The sequence below is a fragment of the Mesoplodon mirus genome, assembly GCF_964341445.2.
Source record: "Mesoplodon mirus genome assembly, chromosome: 1".
In the NCBI taxonomy this organism is placed as follows: Eukaryota; Metazoa; Chordata; class Mammalia; order Artiodactyla; family Ziphiidae; genus Mesoplodon; species Mesoplodon mirus.
Genome location: NC_138976.1, coordinates 219,312,499 through 219,330,767, shown reverse-complemented (window position 1 = coordinate 219,330,767; position 18,269 = coordinate 219,312,499). Strand labels below are relative to the sequence as shown.

At 35.7% G+C, this 18,269-nt stretch overlaps 1 protein-coding gene across 1 annotated transcript in view; it reads right to left on the bottom strand.

The window, feature by feature from the left end:
* The window catches only part of ADAM7 (ADAM metallopeptidase domain 7), a gene marked incomplete at both ends in the record, with an annotated part of 51,781 nt that extends 35,582 nt beyond the window's left edge, over positions 1-16,199 (bottom strand). The window contains 6 exon segments of the mRNA XM_082626689.1: positions 687-740; positions 2,026-2,218; positions 3,254-3,330; positions 4,689-4,712; positions 4,717-4,810; positions 15,997-16,199. Coding sequence (XP_082482815.1) covers positions 687-740; positions 2,026-2,218; positions 3,254-3,330; positions 4,689-4,712; positions 4,717-4,810; positions 15,997-16,199 — 645 coding nt within the window.
* Positions 16,200-18,269: the final 2,070 nt, after the last annotated feature.

Genomic DNA, 18,269 nt, shown 5'->3' with positions numbered 1-18,269 from the left:
CCTTGGATTATGATTATAGGGCATTTTTGACTTGGAGTCTAGCAGTTTACCGAACTTCTAATCAGTTTTTTTGTTGAAAGCTTGGCGTGGCATTTCTGTATCTAAAGAAAAGTATGTCATACCCCACATCAGTGCAGGACACAGGCGTAGGATTTTGTTTTCCCATGCATAATATTTTCCCTGCCCATTGCTACAGGTAGACAAACAAAACGTTTCCTTTCTCTTTGCAGTTTCACTAGAGAGCTTTTCCAGTTCCCTTTCAGAGATGGGACAGCACTTTGTGGCTCTGGGCCTTAGGCAATATATTCTATATACTGTGTGTTGTATCACCATGCCTTTGAATTTTAGTTACTGTTTTGATGGACATTCTCTGCCTCATTTTTAGCACTTGGAGATTTTCTGTGTTTTTTTAGCTCAACTATAGATTGTGGACATATTTTCAATTTTTTGAAGTTGTTCATCATTTCCATATGTTCATAATGTGGAGGGAGGTTCTATTTTGGCTTAGTCTGCTATACTGCCAAAGGACATTATCATCTCTTATATATGTCTGTTTGGGGAAGCTAAAAACAGAACATTGAACCTGGAATGGAATTCTGATTAAAATACTACTTTCTCTTTGTTAAAAATCACAACTATAGTTTTATAAGAATGAATGGGGAGCAAATGTTTATCTGAAAACTTACCATGTTATCATCAGCAACAATGAACAGTTCAATATACTTTTCTTTTTCCATACTGTGGAAATTTATGGAAAATTGAATGAAATACAGTCAATGTCTCTTGTCTTAACATTTTAAGCTAAAATTTTCAAGGTAAGAAATGTTAGTATTATTGGAAGTTGACATGCAGGAGTATATCTAATAATTCTAGAAATGTAGGTAAATAAAACCCACTATATTATTAAAACATGTGGTTCTATGCATCAGATTCTAGTAAACCTGAAACAACATTCCATATTTTATTTTCCTTTTATTTTTTTGTTTAGTCTTTCAGGTAAAATAAGGATTATAAATAAAGAATCATGAATCCAGTTTTTAACATTTAGGTTTTTTTTAAATTTACAAAGTAAATGCTTACTAAGTAAGCTCATATAAAAGGACCATTTACAGTTGAGAGCAAGACATATAACTGGCCAACAGGAGTGACTGTATTCCTTCTACTCCTCTTCTGTCTCCCGATCTCCCTTTGTGGGAGTGTCAATTCCAAGGAAACATAAAAGTTGTTAATTATAGATCTTTTATTTTATAAAACACAATACTAAGAAATTCTAAGTTTTCAGCTTTCAGTGTCATGCATTGAGGTACATGCTTATGCTCTTGAATGTAAACCAGAGGCATATTGTTCAAATATTTGACTGTCATTCTTTTCTGAACTAAGTAATCATTTATTTATTGATATATTCAATCAAAAAAACCCATCTATTAGGCATCTAGTAAGTTTCAGACACAGTCTACACCATGGATATATGAAGAAGATAAACACTCACAGATCTTAAAGGCTAACATGTAGAGGGGATTTAAGTTGACATGAACAAGTAGAGAAAAGCCTAAAATATGGAGGACTATCATTGTGCCTTCATTCTACTAGAAATTCCACCTTAACAATTAGAATATTTGGCGTGATGAAAGGGGGATAACCTGGCTTATCATCAACAACTCCTCCCAAAAAAGTGGCAGGAAAGACCAGGAAAGAAAAGACAATATCTAAGAGAGATTTCAAGATGTAAATTTCATTCTTTCCAACCACTTATAGCCCTAATACTATAAATCTATATGTAGGGTTGTAGATATCCCCCTTCTTAGAAACTGATGAGATAAACTGAGATTTGCTGTAGGGAATGAACACTTTCTGTGTAGATAACAAAAACAAAAGTTTGACATTTTGGATTTCAAACAATGAAGAGTCAGATTCAGGCAGCCTGTACACTTCATTAATTGGGCTCATAATCTCTCTCTTGGGATCAGTAAGAAAGTAAGAGGCATTTGACTTGGGATAAAGATAATTTAAAAATAAGGCACTCACTTCCATTTTGGAGTCTTCCATGGATTTAGTATTGCCATTTGGAACAGCTGTCCTGGTAAAATTGAACTCTGTACAAGAATAATTGGCAGGTTGCTGCACCTGGGGTTTATATTTGAACACCAGATGTTCTCCTTCATCTGAATATTCCACTGGTTCAATGAGGTACCTTTGGTCACTCACCCTGAAGAACCCCCTGTGGAAGTTGGGAATACAGTGTCTCTTTAAGATCTCTTTTATTTTCCTACTACATTACTTACACAATACTTCTCTGTTCCACTTTACGGAGTTTGCCTTTTTAAGAAAGGGAAACTGCAGGGTCAAGGCCTCATGTAAGCATGTAGCCAGGTATTCTGAGAGACAAAGAGGGGAGATGGCATGTAACCTTTGACTCAATAACTTTTCTAAGAGTCAACTCATCTGGATTTTCAGAAGTTTAACAGCCCAATCTCTCCTTTGAAGCATAGGTAGAGTAACAATTCCCACCCGGGGTTGAGGACCTCTGGCAAGTCCTAGTTCTTGCAAAAATTTTGTGAATATTCATGTCCATCATTCATTAATTACAGAGTAAATATATGAAGGTACAGACACTATTATGTGGTAATTGTGTCATTAAAGGGTTTCTCATTCTTTAAAATTCTGGGACCTACTCAAGTAAAATCCTCAAAAATGAAGACACAGGTTTCTTGCTCTCCTACTCTCTGACTCCCCACATCTTCTTCCTTTGTCCTTGAGCCCAAGGTCTAGAGACAACTTATATAGGCTTTACTTCTGACATTTTTTACTTTCCAGAGTCTGGAAACACTGCCTAATTTAGTAAAAAGCTGTGAAGCGTTGTGGTGTGATGCAGTGGGAATTCACAGGCCTAGAAATTAGGAGGACTGGTTTTTGGACGGAGTTCAACCACCAGCAAAATGAATGTTCAGGAGCAAGTCTCTGATGTCAGTATCCTGATCTGTAACATGAGAGGACAGGCTGGATGAGCTCCAGTCACCTTCCAACTCTGAATCCCTTGATCATATACTGAAAAACTTGTCTTGCTTAGGGCTGTGTTTTACATCTTTTTGTCAAAAATGAACATAAACAATGGGCTGGAGTGGATCCTCATGCTGAAAATATACAGTAGCTTTTTTCCATTAATTTTTCTATTTAAAGGTCTTAAGAAAAGAAAAGTGAATGTCTTTGAAAATTCATAGGAAAACTCATAAAGGTAGAAAGATACGGTACATACCTCAGACCATTACATGTGCTGATACTGGCAGCAGAATCAAATTCATGTATGATGGATCCTTGGTAAAAACAGTGATCCTAAAATAGATGAAGAGGCTAATGATATAAGTACATGTATTGATATTATAGAAATATTAATATCTAGATATTTTATGTTCACAATACATCATTATTTCATTTTCACAAACTATCCTTATGTTCGTTTATGCATTCATTCATGCATTCATTCATTCATTGCATTCTTTCATTGGAAAATTTCGAAGCTACTTTAGAAGGCTTTTATTTTAATTGCATGATTACTTTGTGTGAAGCAGTGTATGAATTCTCTCACAAATTTAAGAGTCTATTAGTTGATGCTAACCTCAGAAATGTAATCCTTCTCCTTTGAAATATTACTCTTTTAATCCATCTTAAAATCCTATCAAACTACCCCTCCTGTGCTATTATTATAAATTTTCTCCAGTTGCCTATGAAATAAAGTCAAAATTTTTGATGATCACAGAAATTAGGTCTCACTCTCCAACCAGGTCCCCTCGTGCCTTTGTCTCCTGTCTCTCTGCTTCGATCAAGTTGGTATCTTTATTACTCCCTACTGGGTGTTCCATCCATGGTGATTCCGCCAAATAATTTCTCTTTCCATCAGTTCCTTAGGTTCAACTCCTGCCTATGTGTGACACTTCCCATGGTCCTGCACCTCAGACTCTCACAGACGAACAACCACTCATTGTATAAAAGAATGTTACCCAGTTTTCTTACTGTTCTATTTTACAAAGATTGCATGATGACTGAGATTTCATAGTTGACAGCTGCCTTAAACAGGCAATATGGTTTAAAAGTATACATTTAGTAGAAGAGAATAAAGTCATCCTTGGCTAGAAGGCTGCAGTGGCATGTTCTGCAAAGGGGAATTAATATAAAAATAGAACTCATATCCACTGGAATAATATTCATGATTAATGAACAAAGATTCATTTGGAGAATGAAGGAGAGGACTCAGTGTTGGTGCATCAGAAGGACAGGGCAAGAGGATTTGACTCCCATAAGGGTCAGTTAGATGGAAGTTTTAAACTTGTTTCATGTCTTTAAGTTTTATCCTTTAGATTAATTACTATTCCATCATGGTACCTTATACTTCTCTGGTGTCCTGCTTTACCCTTCCTCCAGACTTAACCCAATTTGGGGTACATAGAAGTCAGTGTGGTAAATGAAAATACATTAGCAGTCATTGATTTGCTTGTTAGGCAGTGATCAATCTCCTTTAGATGTCAGAGTGTCATAGTTTCTGTTCTAGAATCATTCAGTGATAGTAGTCAATGCAGGAGTAATTTCTGATGTAACACTTTCTGAAGCTGCTTGTACCGCTAGGATGGGGTTTAAAAATCATACGAGGAAACAATAGTTTCAGAGAAGAGACATAGGAAGGTCCCATAAGATACCGTGATCTGAGGATGCTTGGTGATCTATCTGCTCTCCTTTTGTGGAGTAGTATGTCTCACTGTAATCTGAGGCTATGAACTGCCTGGAAAAGCGGGCAGAGAGGTAGTGAGATTCACTTATTCTAAAAAGTTAGCAGATAAAACCTATTATGTGAGAGTGAAGGCTCTAGGCTGCTTTCACTTCTCAGCAAGATCCTCTTATGCTAAAAGCAAATAAGCAAAATCAATCTCAGTCACATGAAAAGCCTTTCTACCTCGATTTCTTGGTTTGGCAAAGATGGTAAAAGATTCTGGCAGTTTTAGCAAGGCATCATTTTGAGAAGAACCTAGAGAAAATATTATCTAAGTAAAAATCTTCTTGCCTTAAGCATGAAAATTAATGCAAAAAAATTGTAATGTATATGTATCATATATAAATATATATACTGTATATATTTTATCTAAATATACAGCTGTTGGGTTAATATGTATTAAGATATATGTATCATATATACATAGATAAGAATTTAATATGATTGCAAAGTTTTTACATTTTACATGAAATTATACAATATTAACTGTAAATATTGTAACCTCTAAAACAAAAGCTTTAAACTAAAGCAGAGAAATATTGCTATAAAAACAATAAATAAACAAAAAGCCAGTAGATAAGAGTAAAAAAGAAATCAAATAATTCAAAGATCCAAAGAAGGGCAGGAAGAGAAATCCAGAGGAACAAAATCAGAGGCAAACAGAAATTCAATATTAAATACAACCATATCATTCATAACATTAAATGTTAATGGATTAAACTTTCCAATTAGAAATCAGATTGTCAGAATCTACTAAAAAGGCAGAACCCAACTACTTGCCATCTTACAAGAGACACGTTTTAAATATTAAGACACAGGTAGGCTGGCATGAAAAATAGTATATTATGGAAACAGTAAATATGTGAATGCGGAGCTAAGCTGTACTGATATCAGGTAGAATACAGTTCCCAAAAAGATGGGCATTCCATAATGACATAATGATAAAAGAGTAAATTCACCATAAAGAAAAAATAATAGTACATGTGTATAACCTAATAGCTAAGCTTCCAAAACATGAAGAAAATATTTTAAAAATTGAAAAGATAAACAATTCCAGATCATAATTGAATGTTTTGACATTCCTCCCTCAGCAGTTGACAGAACAAATAAACAAGTAATATAAGTAAAAATAGAAGATCTAAATAATCCTATCAACCACTTTGTCCTAATTGTTGTTTATAGAGCACTTCACCCAGTAACTGCAAAATACATGTTCTTTTCAAGGTATGTTTCACAAATTAGAACATAGGTTTGGCCATAAAACAAATTACAATACATGTTTTTAAAAATGATATCATACAAAGCTTGAGAAAGGGTATGTAAAAACTACCAAATATTGGAAATTAATAACCCACTCTTAGATAATCCATGAATCAAAGAAGAAATCTTAAAAGAAATTAGACAATATTTTGAAAGGAATGATAATAAAAATAAAAGACATCAGGGTGTTTGAAATGCATCTAAATTAATGCTTGAAGGAAATGTCATGGTTTTAAATATTTTAAATACTATGACAAAAAGATCAAATGTTTTCATAAAAAAGTAAATACTAAATAAGTAGAATAAATTAAATAATAAAGATAATAGATGGATTCAGTGAAATAAACAGACAATAGCAATAATAAACAAATTCAAATGTTAGTTATTTGAAAAGATCAACAAATTGATAAACCTCTTTAGATTTGTCAAGAAAAAAAAGAGGGAGAACTCAGATTACCAATATTAGAAATTATAAAAAGGTTATCGTTAAAGGTACCACAGATATTAAAAGAATAATCAGAGAATATTATGAAACACTTTATACCAAAAATTTGACAACTTACATGAAATATACATTTTCCTTGTAAATTACAATTTAAAACTGACATAAAATGAAATAGAAAATCTGAATAACCCTCTCAATAAAATTGAATTTGTAATCATAAAACCTCCTTCCCACACATGCACACAAAAAACCCCTCAAGCCACAAGTAGTTTCATTCATGAATTCTATTCAACAATCTAAAATTCTTCAGAAAATATAGGAAGAGAGAACACTTCCCAATTCACCTCTTAATATTAAGTATGTGACAAAGACATCACACACACACAAAACTAAAAATGCAGAATAATATCTGTCGTTAACATGGTGTCAAAATCCTTAAGAAAATCTTTGTGAACTGTAAACAGCAAAGAGGGTTTTATCACAGGGATGCAAGTATGGTTTAACATTCAAATATCAATCAGTGTAAATTACCATATGGACATTTCAATGGATGCAGATGAAATGCTTTCAGTGAGCTTCTCAGGGAGCTATCTTAATCTCATAAAGTACACAAATGACAAGTCTACTGGCAATATAATATTAATCATTCAATATTTATCACTTTTCCCTTAAGATCAGGGATACTGTAAGATTGCCAACTCTTCTATTTCTACTCAGATTGTACTGGAGTTCCTAGCCATTACAATAAAGCATAGAAATAAAAGGAATAATGACTAGAAAGAAAGATATACAACTGCCAATATTTGCTGATGAAAATCTCTAATCTATGAAACAATAGATAAATCCATAGATTAAGACATCCCAATAGAAAAATGAAATAATAAAATCAATTCTGCTTACAAGAGCATTGCAGGCATTAAATATGTAGAAATACATCTAACCAAAGACATATGAGAGCTGTACACTATAAGCTACAAAACATTGTTGATAGAAATTAAAGAAGATCTTAATTAATGTAGAGATGCAACACGAAGACTCAATATTGTTGATATATCAGTTCTTTCAAATTCATATATAAATTCAGTAAAATCACAACCAAAATTCTAGCAGGCTCTTTAAAAAATAAAAATTAACAAGTGAGTTCTAAATTTTATAGAGAAATGCTAAGGATCTAGAATTTTTTTTAATTCTGCAAAAGAAGAACAAAATTGTAGAAGTTACCCACACTGGCTTTTAGACTTACTTTAAAGCTGCAGTAATCAAGACAATGTGGTCATAGCTTGGGGATTGAAAAGTAGGTGAACAGGATAAAATAGAGAGCTCAGAAATAGTCATTTGCTTTTGGTCAAAGGTGCAAAAGCTATCCAATCCAAAGAAAGGCAATTCAACAAAAGAGGCTGGCTATGTATATGCAAAACCAAGAACCTTGACCCACCTTCAAATTACACACACACACACACACACACACACAAACACAAATTCAAGATGATAGACCAAAACTAAAAGCTAAAACCATGAAAACGTTAGAAAATTTAGTAAATCGAAATTTCTTCAAAATTATAAATTTTACTTTTTAAAAGAATATTAAGAAAATGAATATAAAAAGTAACAGGATGGAGAAAACAGTTAACAAGAAATATATCTGACAAAGGGCTAATCTCCAAATTATATGAAGATCTTCAACTCAGTAAAGGACAATTAACCCAATTAAAAATGGGTAAATATTTAAACAGGCACTTTACAAAAGATATACAAATGGTCAAAAATCACATTAAAAAGTTTTCAACAGGGAACTGAAAACTTATCCAAAATGAAATATCACCACAAACCCACCAGTATAACTAAAATTAAAAAGGGGTGAGAACACAAAATGACAAAGAGGATTTGGAGCAACTAGAATTCTCATACATTGTTCGCAGTATTTTGGAAAATGATCTGACAATTTTTTTATAAAACTAAACATATACATACCCTATGATCCAGAAACTTCACTCCTTGGTGTTCACCAAGGAGAAATGAAAACGTATATTTATAAAAGGACTATATACAAGAATGCTCATTCAGGCTTTACTCATGATAGCCAAACACTGGAAACAGCCAAGGTCTCCATCAATAGAATGGATAAAAAAATGGTAATGTGTATATATGTGTGTGTGTGTGTGTGTGTGTGTGTGTGTATGTGTATACACATATATATATGTATATACACACACACACACACACACATATACACATACACATCATGGAATAGTACTCAGAAAGTAAAAGAACCACACTTCTGCTACATGAACTACATGAATGAATCTCTTTATGGAATGCTAAAATAAAGAAGCCTTACACAAAGGGTACATGCAGTGTAACTCTATTTATAAAAACTTCCAGAATGGACAGAATAATCTATGATGAGTGAAACCTCTGTGAACAGGTTTTGAGAGAAGTTGACTAGGAAGGAGGAGGAGGAAATTTTCTGAGCGACAGTTCTCATAGCTAATATAAGGCCTTCCCCTGTGAAAGGGATTTTAGATACTGAGATAATCTTCTATGCTTTACCTATCAAATTGGTAGTCATCTGTCAGGTGAGCCCTGTCAACCCCACTACAGAGAGGTGTAGAGAAGAGAGTATAGGATTTTGGAATCTGCTCTTATCTGAACCAAAGTTTTACTAGTTTATTAGCAGTATGACCATAAGTAGCATATCTAATCTTCCTGATCTGTAGATATTAGTCTCAATTTCTTTACCTGTGAAGTGGAGATAATAACACAGAATTTTGAGCATGTTAATATACAAAGAGGCTGATGGCTAAAAGTGTCTGCTGCCTTGCAGATATTCAGTAAAATCCACTCCTTCCTCCTTCTCATGGTCCATCAGAGTATTTAAGAGTGATACTGCATTTCATAAACTTGTAGAATCTCAAGATTAGCCATAATCCAGTCCAAATCCTTTGCTATGTTCTCAGCAAAGTCATCAATGGATATTAATGTTTTTATCATTTACAATTTAAACTTAATGATGAGAGAGACATTACCTCATAGCATCATAAGAAAACCCTCATAAAAAGATTATGACATACCTTTAATCTGAGAAATGAGTAAAATCGTGAAGAATAAACTCCCGGGAAACATTCTGAATGATTCTGGCAAAAGTGGGGCACATGTGCTTGAGAAGAGACATGCACAGGTCCTTGCTTCCGCAGTGAGGATGAAGACCCTAGCAGATAGACAGGCAGTTTTGATCCAGCACAAGGAAGTGTTCCTTGATCATGTTACACAATTTGTGAGGTGCTTGAGGCTAAAACCTAGAAAGTGGATGTCATGTACTAATTAAAGGCAACCACTGAGATGGTGGTGGTGGAGGAGGTGGGCTGGGCAGAGATCCCTACTTTATGCCTAATATAAATATGATTCCAGATGTATTAAAAATTCAAAAGTGAAAAAAATCACCTATGACTTGGAAAAAATTATTGAAGAATCTTTATATAAACTTTCATTGAAGAAGGTCTTTCTAGGCTGAAAGCCACTTGTAAGAACTGTTAAGGAAGATTTGATACAAAAACTAGACAGAAGTATTGAGAACTTTTTTTCCTAGCTAAATAAAGGCCTGGGCCAGGAACATGAGGATAATGGTCTTTAGAGTACTGAATGAAACACAATCGAAATGAATATTTCACCCCCCATCCCGATAAAAGAACCCAGAGAGTCACTGGGGCAAGAGGGGGAAATGAAGGGAAATAACTTCCTTTTTTTTCTTCCAAGTTTTATTGAGGTGTAATTGACTACAGCACTGTATAAGATTAAGGTGTACATTAAATAATTTGACATCATATGTTATGAAATGATTCATCTCATACAGATACCAAAAAAAAATATTTTTCCTTGTGATGAGAGCTCTTAAGATCTGCTGTCTTAACAACTTTCAGATATACCAGACAACCCTGTTCAGTACAGTCACCATGTTGTACATTCCATCCCTAGTACTTATTTATATTATAACTGGGAGTTTGCACCTTTTGACCACTTTCATCCAAACTTATTTATGAAAACTGATTTATACCATAAATCACAAATTAATTATAATTAAAAGACAAAAACTCCAGAAATGTATGCAACATATATAATAAAATGTAAGGGCACATATCCTTATAATATAGAGCTCTTTCAAATCAATACAAAAAGAAAACATTAATGGGAAAATGTGCAGAAGACCTGTACAAACCTATCTATATGCATGTGTTCTCTTGTTATATTAGAAGAGAGATCCCTTTGCAATACAATCCCTTATCTGGGATTTTATCCCCTCCCCTATCTCACATTATTGATTATCCCTATAATATTCCCATGAATGGAACCAATCTACCATGGGAAGCTTTCTTTTAAATATCTTTTGATATTTAAATAATCTAAAATCTCTCCTTTTCACAAAATCCTACCTTCAATCCTATAGTCCACAGACCGCCACCATCACCCTCTTTCATTACCTTTTCAGTTAAACTTCTCACAAAGTTGATCTATATTTCTTGTGCCAATTTCCTCACCTCCAACTCATCCTAACACATCCCACTTGCACTGCCTTTATTATTCTACTGATATAGCTAACTAATATCTCTGATGATTTCACAATTTCTATAGCCAATGGATACTTTGGTTCCTCATCTACTTGCCCTCTCAGTATTGTTGACCATACCCTCCCCCTTGAAATATTCTATTGAAGTACCTTGACACATACTCTTCTTAATTTCTTTCTAGCTCTCTGGCAACTTGAGGGCTGTATCTTTTACCCAACCTTTAAATTATGGAGTTCCTCAAGGTATTATCCTATCTTCTTTTCCCTTAACTATACACTTGTTCCAAATCCATCTCATCTTCAGTTATGGTTTAATTCTCTACGATATGCCTCACACTTTCTATTTCCAGTCATCTGAGCGATAGACCTTTACAGCCAACTCTCTACTCAACACTTTCACCGGAAGTGTGCAAAACCCCTACAAACTCAATAGATACAAAACTTAAAGTGCGGCTCCCCCAGCCTGTTCTCTTAGTTCATGATGTCATCATCCATTCCTCACTGCAAGTCTGAAACCCAGTAGTCATCATGGATATCCCTTTTAATCAGCCCATCACTAACTATGTTTATTTTACTTTCTAAAAAATCCCATCCACTTTTCTCCAACTTTTCTGTCTCCATCCTAGTCCAGGATATCCTAGACTGTCTTTGGCTATATTCCAACAAGCGTGATCTTTTCAAAATGCAAATCTGATTGTGTCATTTTTTTTTTTTATTGGTGCTAGGATTAAGACTCACTTGGCTTTAAAGCCTCAGAAGGTAAATTGCCTGCCACCTTTTAACTCTGTGGCTTTGGGCAAAACAGGAAACATTTCTCTACTGCTGTTTTTTCTCATCTGTAAAATAGGTATAATATTATCAATAACATGTACCTCATAGGGATGGTGTGCGTGTTAGATGAATCTGTGCTGACAGGCAACCTTACATTCCCTGGTTTATTCATTCTCCAGTTCTTAGCTGACTATTTTATACTCTTTCTTCTCACCTCAAATCTCTAAATCTCCCCTTAGTATCAGCTGATCACCATGCTTTCTTTCTATTTAGCTGAGAAAAAAGAAGCCATCAGATGAAAAAAATCTCACCTTCTCCAGTGATCACATCTACATTACTGTCTAGATGTAGAGAGAGAACAGACTAGTTCTCTCTTGTTTCTATACATGTACTGCCCATTCCTCTAAGGTCTACCCACCATTAATATATTGGATTCTGTTTCTTCTTGTCCCCTAGCCCCAATATCATCATTCTGGCAAGTTCTTTCTCGAGACTGAATACTCTCAATTAGTATATATACAAATATGCTGCCATTTTTATATCTTTTCAAAAAGCATTTCTTCTTTTACATCACCCTACCTTCCACCCAGCTACTACTCCATTCCTGACTTCTTTTAATAGCACAGTTTCTTGGAAGATGAATGTACAGTTCCTCTCTCCCCATTTGCTCTTGAAATTACTCCAGACATACTTTTTATCCTTTACTCAATGAAACACTTCTTGTCAATGTTACCGATGATCTGCACCTTTGCCAAATCCAGTGGTCAATTCTCAATCTTCACTAACTTGACCTTTTACATCCTTTGACACTGTTGATGACTTTCACCTTTTGAAGAGTTTAGCTCATTTGTGGATCTCCTCCATGCTTATTCACTGCTTCTTCTTAGTCTCATTTGTTGCATCATCCTTCCCTCCCCAGTATCTAAATACCTCAGATCCCCAGGGCTCGATTCTTGGAATGTTATATACAGTCACTAACAAGGTGGTTCTCAACCAAACTAATGGCTTTTTCTCTTTCTTTTTCTTTTGAACGTAATTGAAACAACTTTAATCCAAATGATCATCTCTACCAGTAGAGTTTCTGATAATCTTTCAGGTTATTACAATAGATAGTTGAAGACTGATGGGCGTACTCAGTATATCTGACCCATCACCAAACAAATACTCATCCACATATCAAATGGAACTTAGCAGCTTCATTCACAGTGACAGTTAAATAGAGCGTTTTAAATTGGGTGATGGGTTGGAACTATATTGAGCTTGCCTTTGTTACAGTCTAAATTGTGGAAACTAGAATAAACAATGTTTAAAATACCAATTGTGAAATCCCAATTATTTATGGTGTCATGTTAAATGATAAGGCTTAAAGGCATTTGTCTGATGCCTTTAGTTATGGCTGAGCTAACTTTCTAGCATGTCTATAAGATTAGAGATATGACACTATCCATGGCTAATCCAGGTGAAACAGCCAGGAACTTTCAAAGAAGAAAAATTTTTGGAACTTACTCATGACCCATAATCAATAAGTGAAAAGCAGACACTAAAATAAAAGTTCTGCTTGGCTCTGTGTTCTTTTTATACACTCGTGCTTTTTTTGAGGGGAAAAGAAACTTTATTTTTTCTCGTAAAACTCTTATCAAGTGACTAGAGTGGAATAGTGCAATATTATAATATAACTAGTTTCTAATTTATTCTCACTCTCAGGTCACAGCTTTCTGTGTTTAACTTAACATCATCACTAAAGTATATAAAGCTTTCGAAACAAACAAACAATGATCCTTGAAGCAGATTTCAGTCAAAGTGGCTCTGGGAAGTCTGCTTATCAGACAAAAGCAGATTTTTAAAATGAGGCAAATATGAGAATGTTCTGTCCCCTCATATCTTAGCTGCAAATTAGTGAAGCAACCTCTCAGAGGAGGTTCTCCAATCTAATGCCATCTTGGTTTCAGGGAGGGGTTTGGAGGTTGTAGATTCTATTCTTGTGTCCAGTCCTTATCATTACTAGGATCCCCCTTTAACAAGCGGTGAAGCAGGAGTACGTGTCTTGGGGGCCTCCCAGCTTTGTGAAGCGCAGGTCCACTTTCTCCCTGTGACCTCCCTCACAATCCAGGTACCCCTGCAGACTTGCCCTCCTGAGCATCCTTCTCTCTTTCTTTCCCTCAGTCCTGCTCCCTCTCTCCTAGCCAGCAAGTTAGAGAGCAATCCCTCACCCCTCCTTAAGGACTTAACAGAGTGAATTCACAATAGTGGAGGCCCAGGAAGCACGACAGATGATAAAGAATATATTCTAAGTCAGAAACGAGAGGCGGCACACTCTGCAGACTCAAAATGCTTATTCTTGTATGTCCTTTGCCAAGAGAAACATGAAGAAAAGGGTCAGTAAATTCAAGTGAATAAAGAGAATGAAGTGAAAAAAAATCTTATTCAAATTACAATAGAAATGGCAAAAAACTTCACACAGAAATACTGGAATAAAGGTTAGCATTTTCTGTCTGACTTTAAAAGAAATATCATTATAAAGTACTCCAAAACCACACTAATTAAGGGGAACTTGCAATTCTTTTTGTAGAAGCTAGTTTCAGCCCATTAATTGTGTTTTAAGTGCATTGAAAAGAACACTAGATTCAAAATCAGGAACTCTGTGTTCACCTGTGACTAATTCTGCTACCTCTGCCAAATCACTTATTTTCTGGGCCCCAGTGCCTTATTTATAAATTGGGAATATCAGATTATTTGATCTCTTAAGATTTTTTTTTTTTTACATCAGGATGCTATGTTTCCATGCTTTTACTGAATTTTTTTCTCCTTTTCCAAGACCTCTTCACTGTAAGTAGAAGTTTTTTGTTTTTTTGTTTTTTTTTTTTTTTTTTTCTTTTTGCGGTATGCGGGCCTCTCACTGTTGTGGCCTCCCCCGTTGCGGAGCACAGGCTCCGGACGCGCAGGCCCAGCGGCCATGGCTCACGGGCCCAGCCGCTCCGCGGCATATGGGATCCTCCCAGACCGGGGCACGAACCCGTATCCCCTGCATCGGCAGGCGGACTCTCAACCACTTGCGCCACCAGGGAGGCCCTAGAAGTTTTGACTTGATAGAATAATGACAAGTTTGGAGGGTTTTTTTTTTTATCATTATCCTACTTTCCACAAATTAATATGCATAGTAAATGTCATGTTATAAATGCAACAAGAGCCATAAAAAAATTGACTCACTCTGCTACCCAAAAGGACAAGGTTATTCCAGGGGAATGGCAGACCCAGACTAAAAGGAGTGCATAGAAATTTCACCTCTTAATTCTGATAATCACACTACTTAACTAGTGACATTGAACAAATTACTTAATATTCCTAGACTTTTGGTTTCCTCGTGGCAAATTGAAGATAATAGTGTTTCCTACACAAGATCACTGTGTAGATTAATAAGATCATTAATGAATAGTGTATAATACATATACGACTCTCAATTTTGCTGAAGGGTTGACATTATTTCTCACTTTCAATTTAACTGATTCATAAGAGCTTTAGGGAATACACTAACTTCGGTAAGGTCAAAATGTTTAAACAACATAGATTTAAAGCCAAGTGGTGACAGGGTATGAAATGAAATGCAATTAGATTTTCTCCAGTTGCATAACTGATAGCATTCATGATCTTATCCATAAGTCCAATTCCTACAGAACTATGTCACACCTTCACTTCACTCCTCAACAAGCTGTAATTTTCATTTTTAAACAATTTATAGTAACTCTCTTGATCTCTCATACCCTTCCAGCAACCTTGATATTTTTCTGATCCCTTTATAACAAAATCCTCTCAAGGAGTTATCTATAATCATTGTTCTCAGTTCTTCATTCTCTCTTTAAGCCACTCCAGTCAGGTACAAGAGACAATCTCTTTTGTACCCACTACTCTACTGAAATTACTCATCAAGGTCACCAGTGATCTCCGTATTTTAAATTTGTGGTTAATTTTCAGTCCCAATTTCATTTCTTGGTCATATTCGATTTGTCATTTGACCCTCTCTCTCTTTTTTTTTGATACACTATCCTTACTGGAAAGGAAGCCCTGCTTTTTCTCTCTCATTAGATGCTTTTTTTTTTTTTTTTACTTTGATTCACTCATTTCTCCACATATCCCAGACCTTTAAACATTGGAGGGTCTTGGGGCTCACTCTTTGAACTTATTGTCTTTTCTGTCTATACTTACTCCCTTGGAGGTCTCAACAAATCACATGTCTTAAAAACTATTGTGCTGCTGTTGCTTGCCAAATGCATAGGTCCCAGAATTATTTCCTTGACTCCAGTTGTCCGTTTGGCATCTCCATTTTGATGTCTAGTGAGCATAACAAATTTAATATACACAGAAACAAAACTCCTGGTTTTCATCCCCAAAACTGCTCCTCCGCACATCCTGCTCATCTCAGGAAATGACAGTGCTGTCAATCAAAATAGCTACTCAAGCCAAAGACCTTGATGTTGGCCTGGGCACCTCTCTTTCTCTCACACGCCATACACCATCTCTCAGGAAGCTCCAGAGGCTCTTCTTTCAGAATATACTCTGCATCTAATCTTTCTCCATCTCCTCCACTGCTACCACTCTGAGCAAATCCACAGTCTGTTACTACAATAACCTCCTGACCAGTGGTTTCACCATTTCTATCCTTGCGTCTCCTTCAGTCTCTTTTCCAAAAGTAGTTAGTGATCATCTTAAAATGGAAGCAATGCCATGTCAGTTCCTTTGTTTGGTATCCTCCAGTGGCTTGCCATCTAATGGTGAGTGCAAGCTAAATTCCTTGTGGAGGTTTACAGGTCCCTACATGATCTGGTGCCCTGTTACTCTTGGACCTCATCACTGGCTCTTCTCCTCAGCTCTCTTCAGCTACTCTGTCCTTCTCCCTGTTCCCACAATGGACACACTAGCCCATTGTCACTTCAAGGCAACATCCCTGTGGCTCCCTCTCTCACCTCTTCTAGCTCTTTCCTCAGCACCTTTTCACCAAGACGTTCTCTGTTCACTCTATTTTAGATTGCACCTCTCTTTGAACAAATATCTAAGCACTCCGTATCCCCCCTCCCACTTGGTGAATGAAGGCTTCTTAGTACCTGGTCAGTGAAGACTTTTATTCATGGATTTATTTTTCACCCTCTGCCTGTTCTAAAATGTAATGTAGAGATTTTTTTCTGTTTGGTACTATACCCCCAATGCTTAGGATTGTTCCTTGCATTTAACAGACTCTCAATAAACTTTTTGTGTAAATTAACCATTTATTTCAGGATATTGTCCATATAGCTTATATTTTCTTTTCAAGAAACTGAATATTACTAGTGAATGACTGAGATTCTGGTCTCTTCTGCCTTTCTGAAGAGGATTTCTTAGTAGCATGGATGGTCAAATGTAAGGAGACATAAGTTACCCTTTCTAGCCACTGTTTGCACAATATTTTAAGATTATCAACAGAACGGTGTAAGGACTTTACTTTTAGCCAAGTGACTGTTTGGTTGGTTGGCCTCTTCAGTTCTTGGTTCCCCTGCTCCTTTTATCAGCACGCCTGTGGGAGTTCTACACAGTTGGCCCTCCTTTCATCTGCCTACAATTTCAGCTGAAACATCTTTTTTCAAGGTTGATTAAAGAGAACTCAGAGTATAATTGTCAGTCTTTTGTGGCTTCATCATATGCTTCATTCCATGCCACTCTTCGCCTCCAATTTGACAAATATAATAAATCATTCTCTGGGGTGAGGGGCCATCATCCCCTGTCTACCTTCCCTGACCCCAGCACATCTAGTACCACATTCTTCATGATACTTCTATTACCCCTATTACCCACCATAGCACGCGCTGCTCCTTCCTTGTCCTGACTCCTAATACCCTGCCTAGCTCTGCTCTGCAGTCTGCATGTTGGTATGTGAGTACCTTTGAGTGAGTCTTTCTTCTCTGCTTGTTACGGTAGACTAGATATAGTGGAATCCACAGTATTGAGTAAGTTTCTTTGTTTATATCTTCATAAAGTGATATATCTGAAGTTACCCTCTGCCTATCACTGCTCTCAAATATTTGCAGTCATAGAAATTATTAGTATAATTTTCACTTTATCTTCTGAAATATGTGCAAGCCCTTTGAAGACAGAGACCACGGCGAGCATTCACATGTCACCTGCAGAGTCTAACAGTACCAGACCTTGCATGTTGTTGGTACTCAATAAATAGTAATGTAAGAAGTTGATTATAATTTATCATAACATTATTGCTACACTCATTTTATAGAATAGATGATAAATATTATGGATTTACTGGAACTGAACAAAAATTTCACACAGCACATAAACACACACACATGTACACACACACATAGTAAAAAACAGAAAAGCAAGAAGAAACAAAAATGGAACAATTTGTTTTGCTCACTGTGTTACATAACACTTTATCTTTTTTGTTGAAAGAAAGCCAAACTTGTCTTTTAGAGTATTTAATCTCATAATGA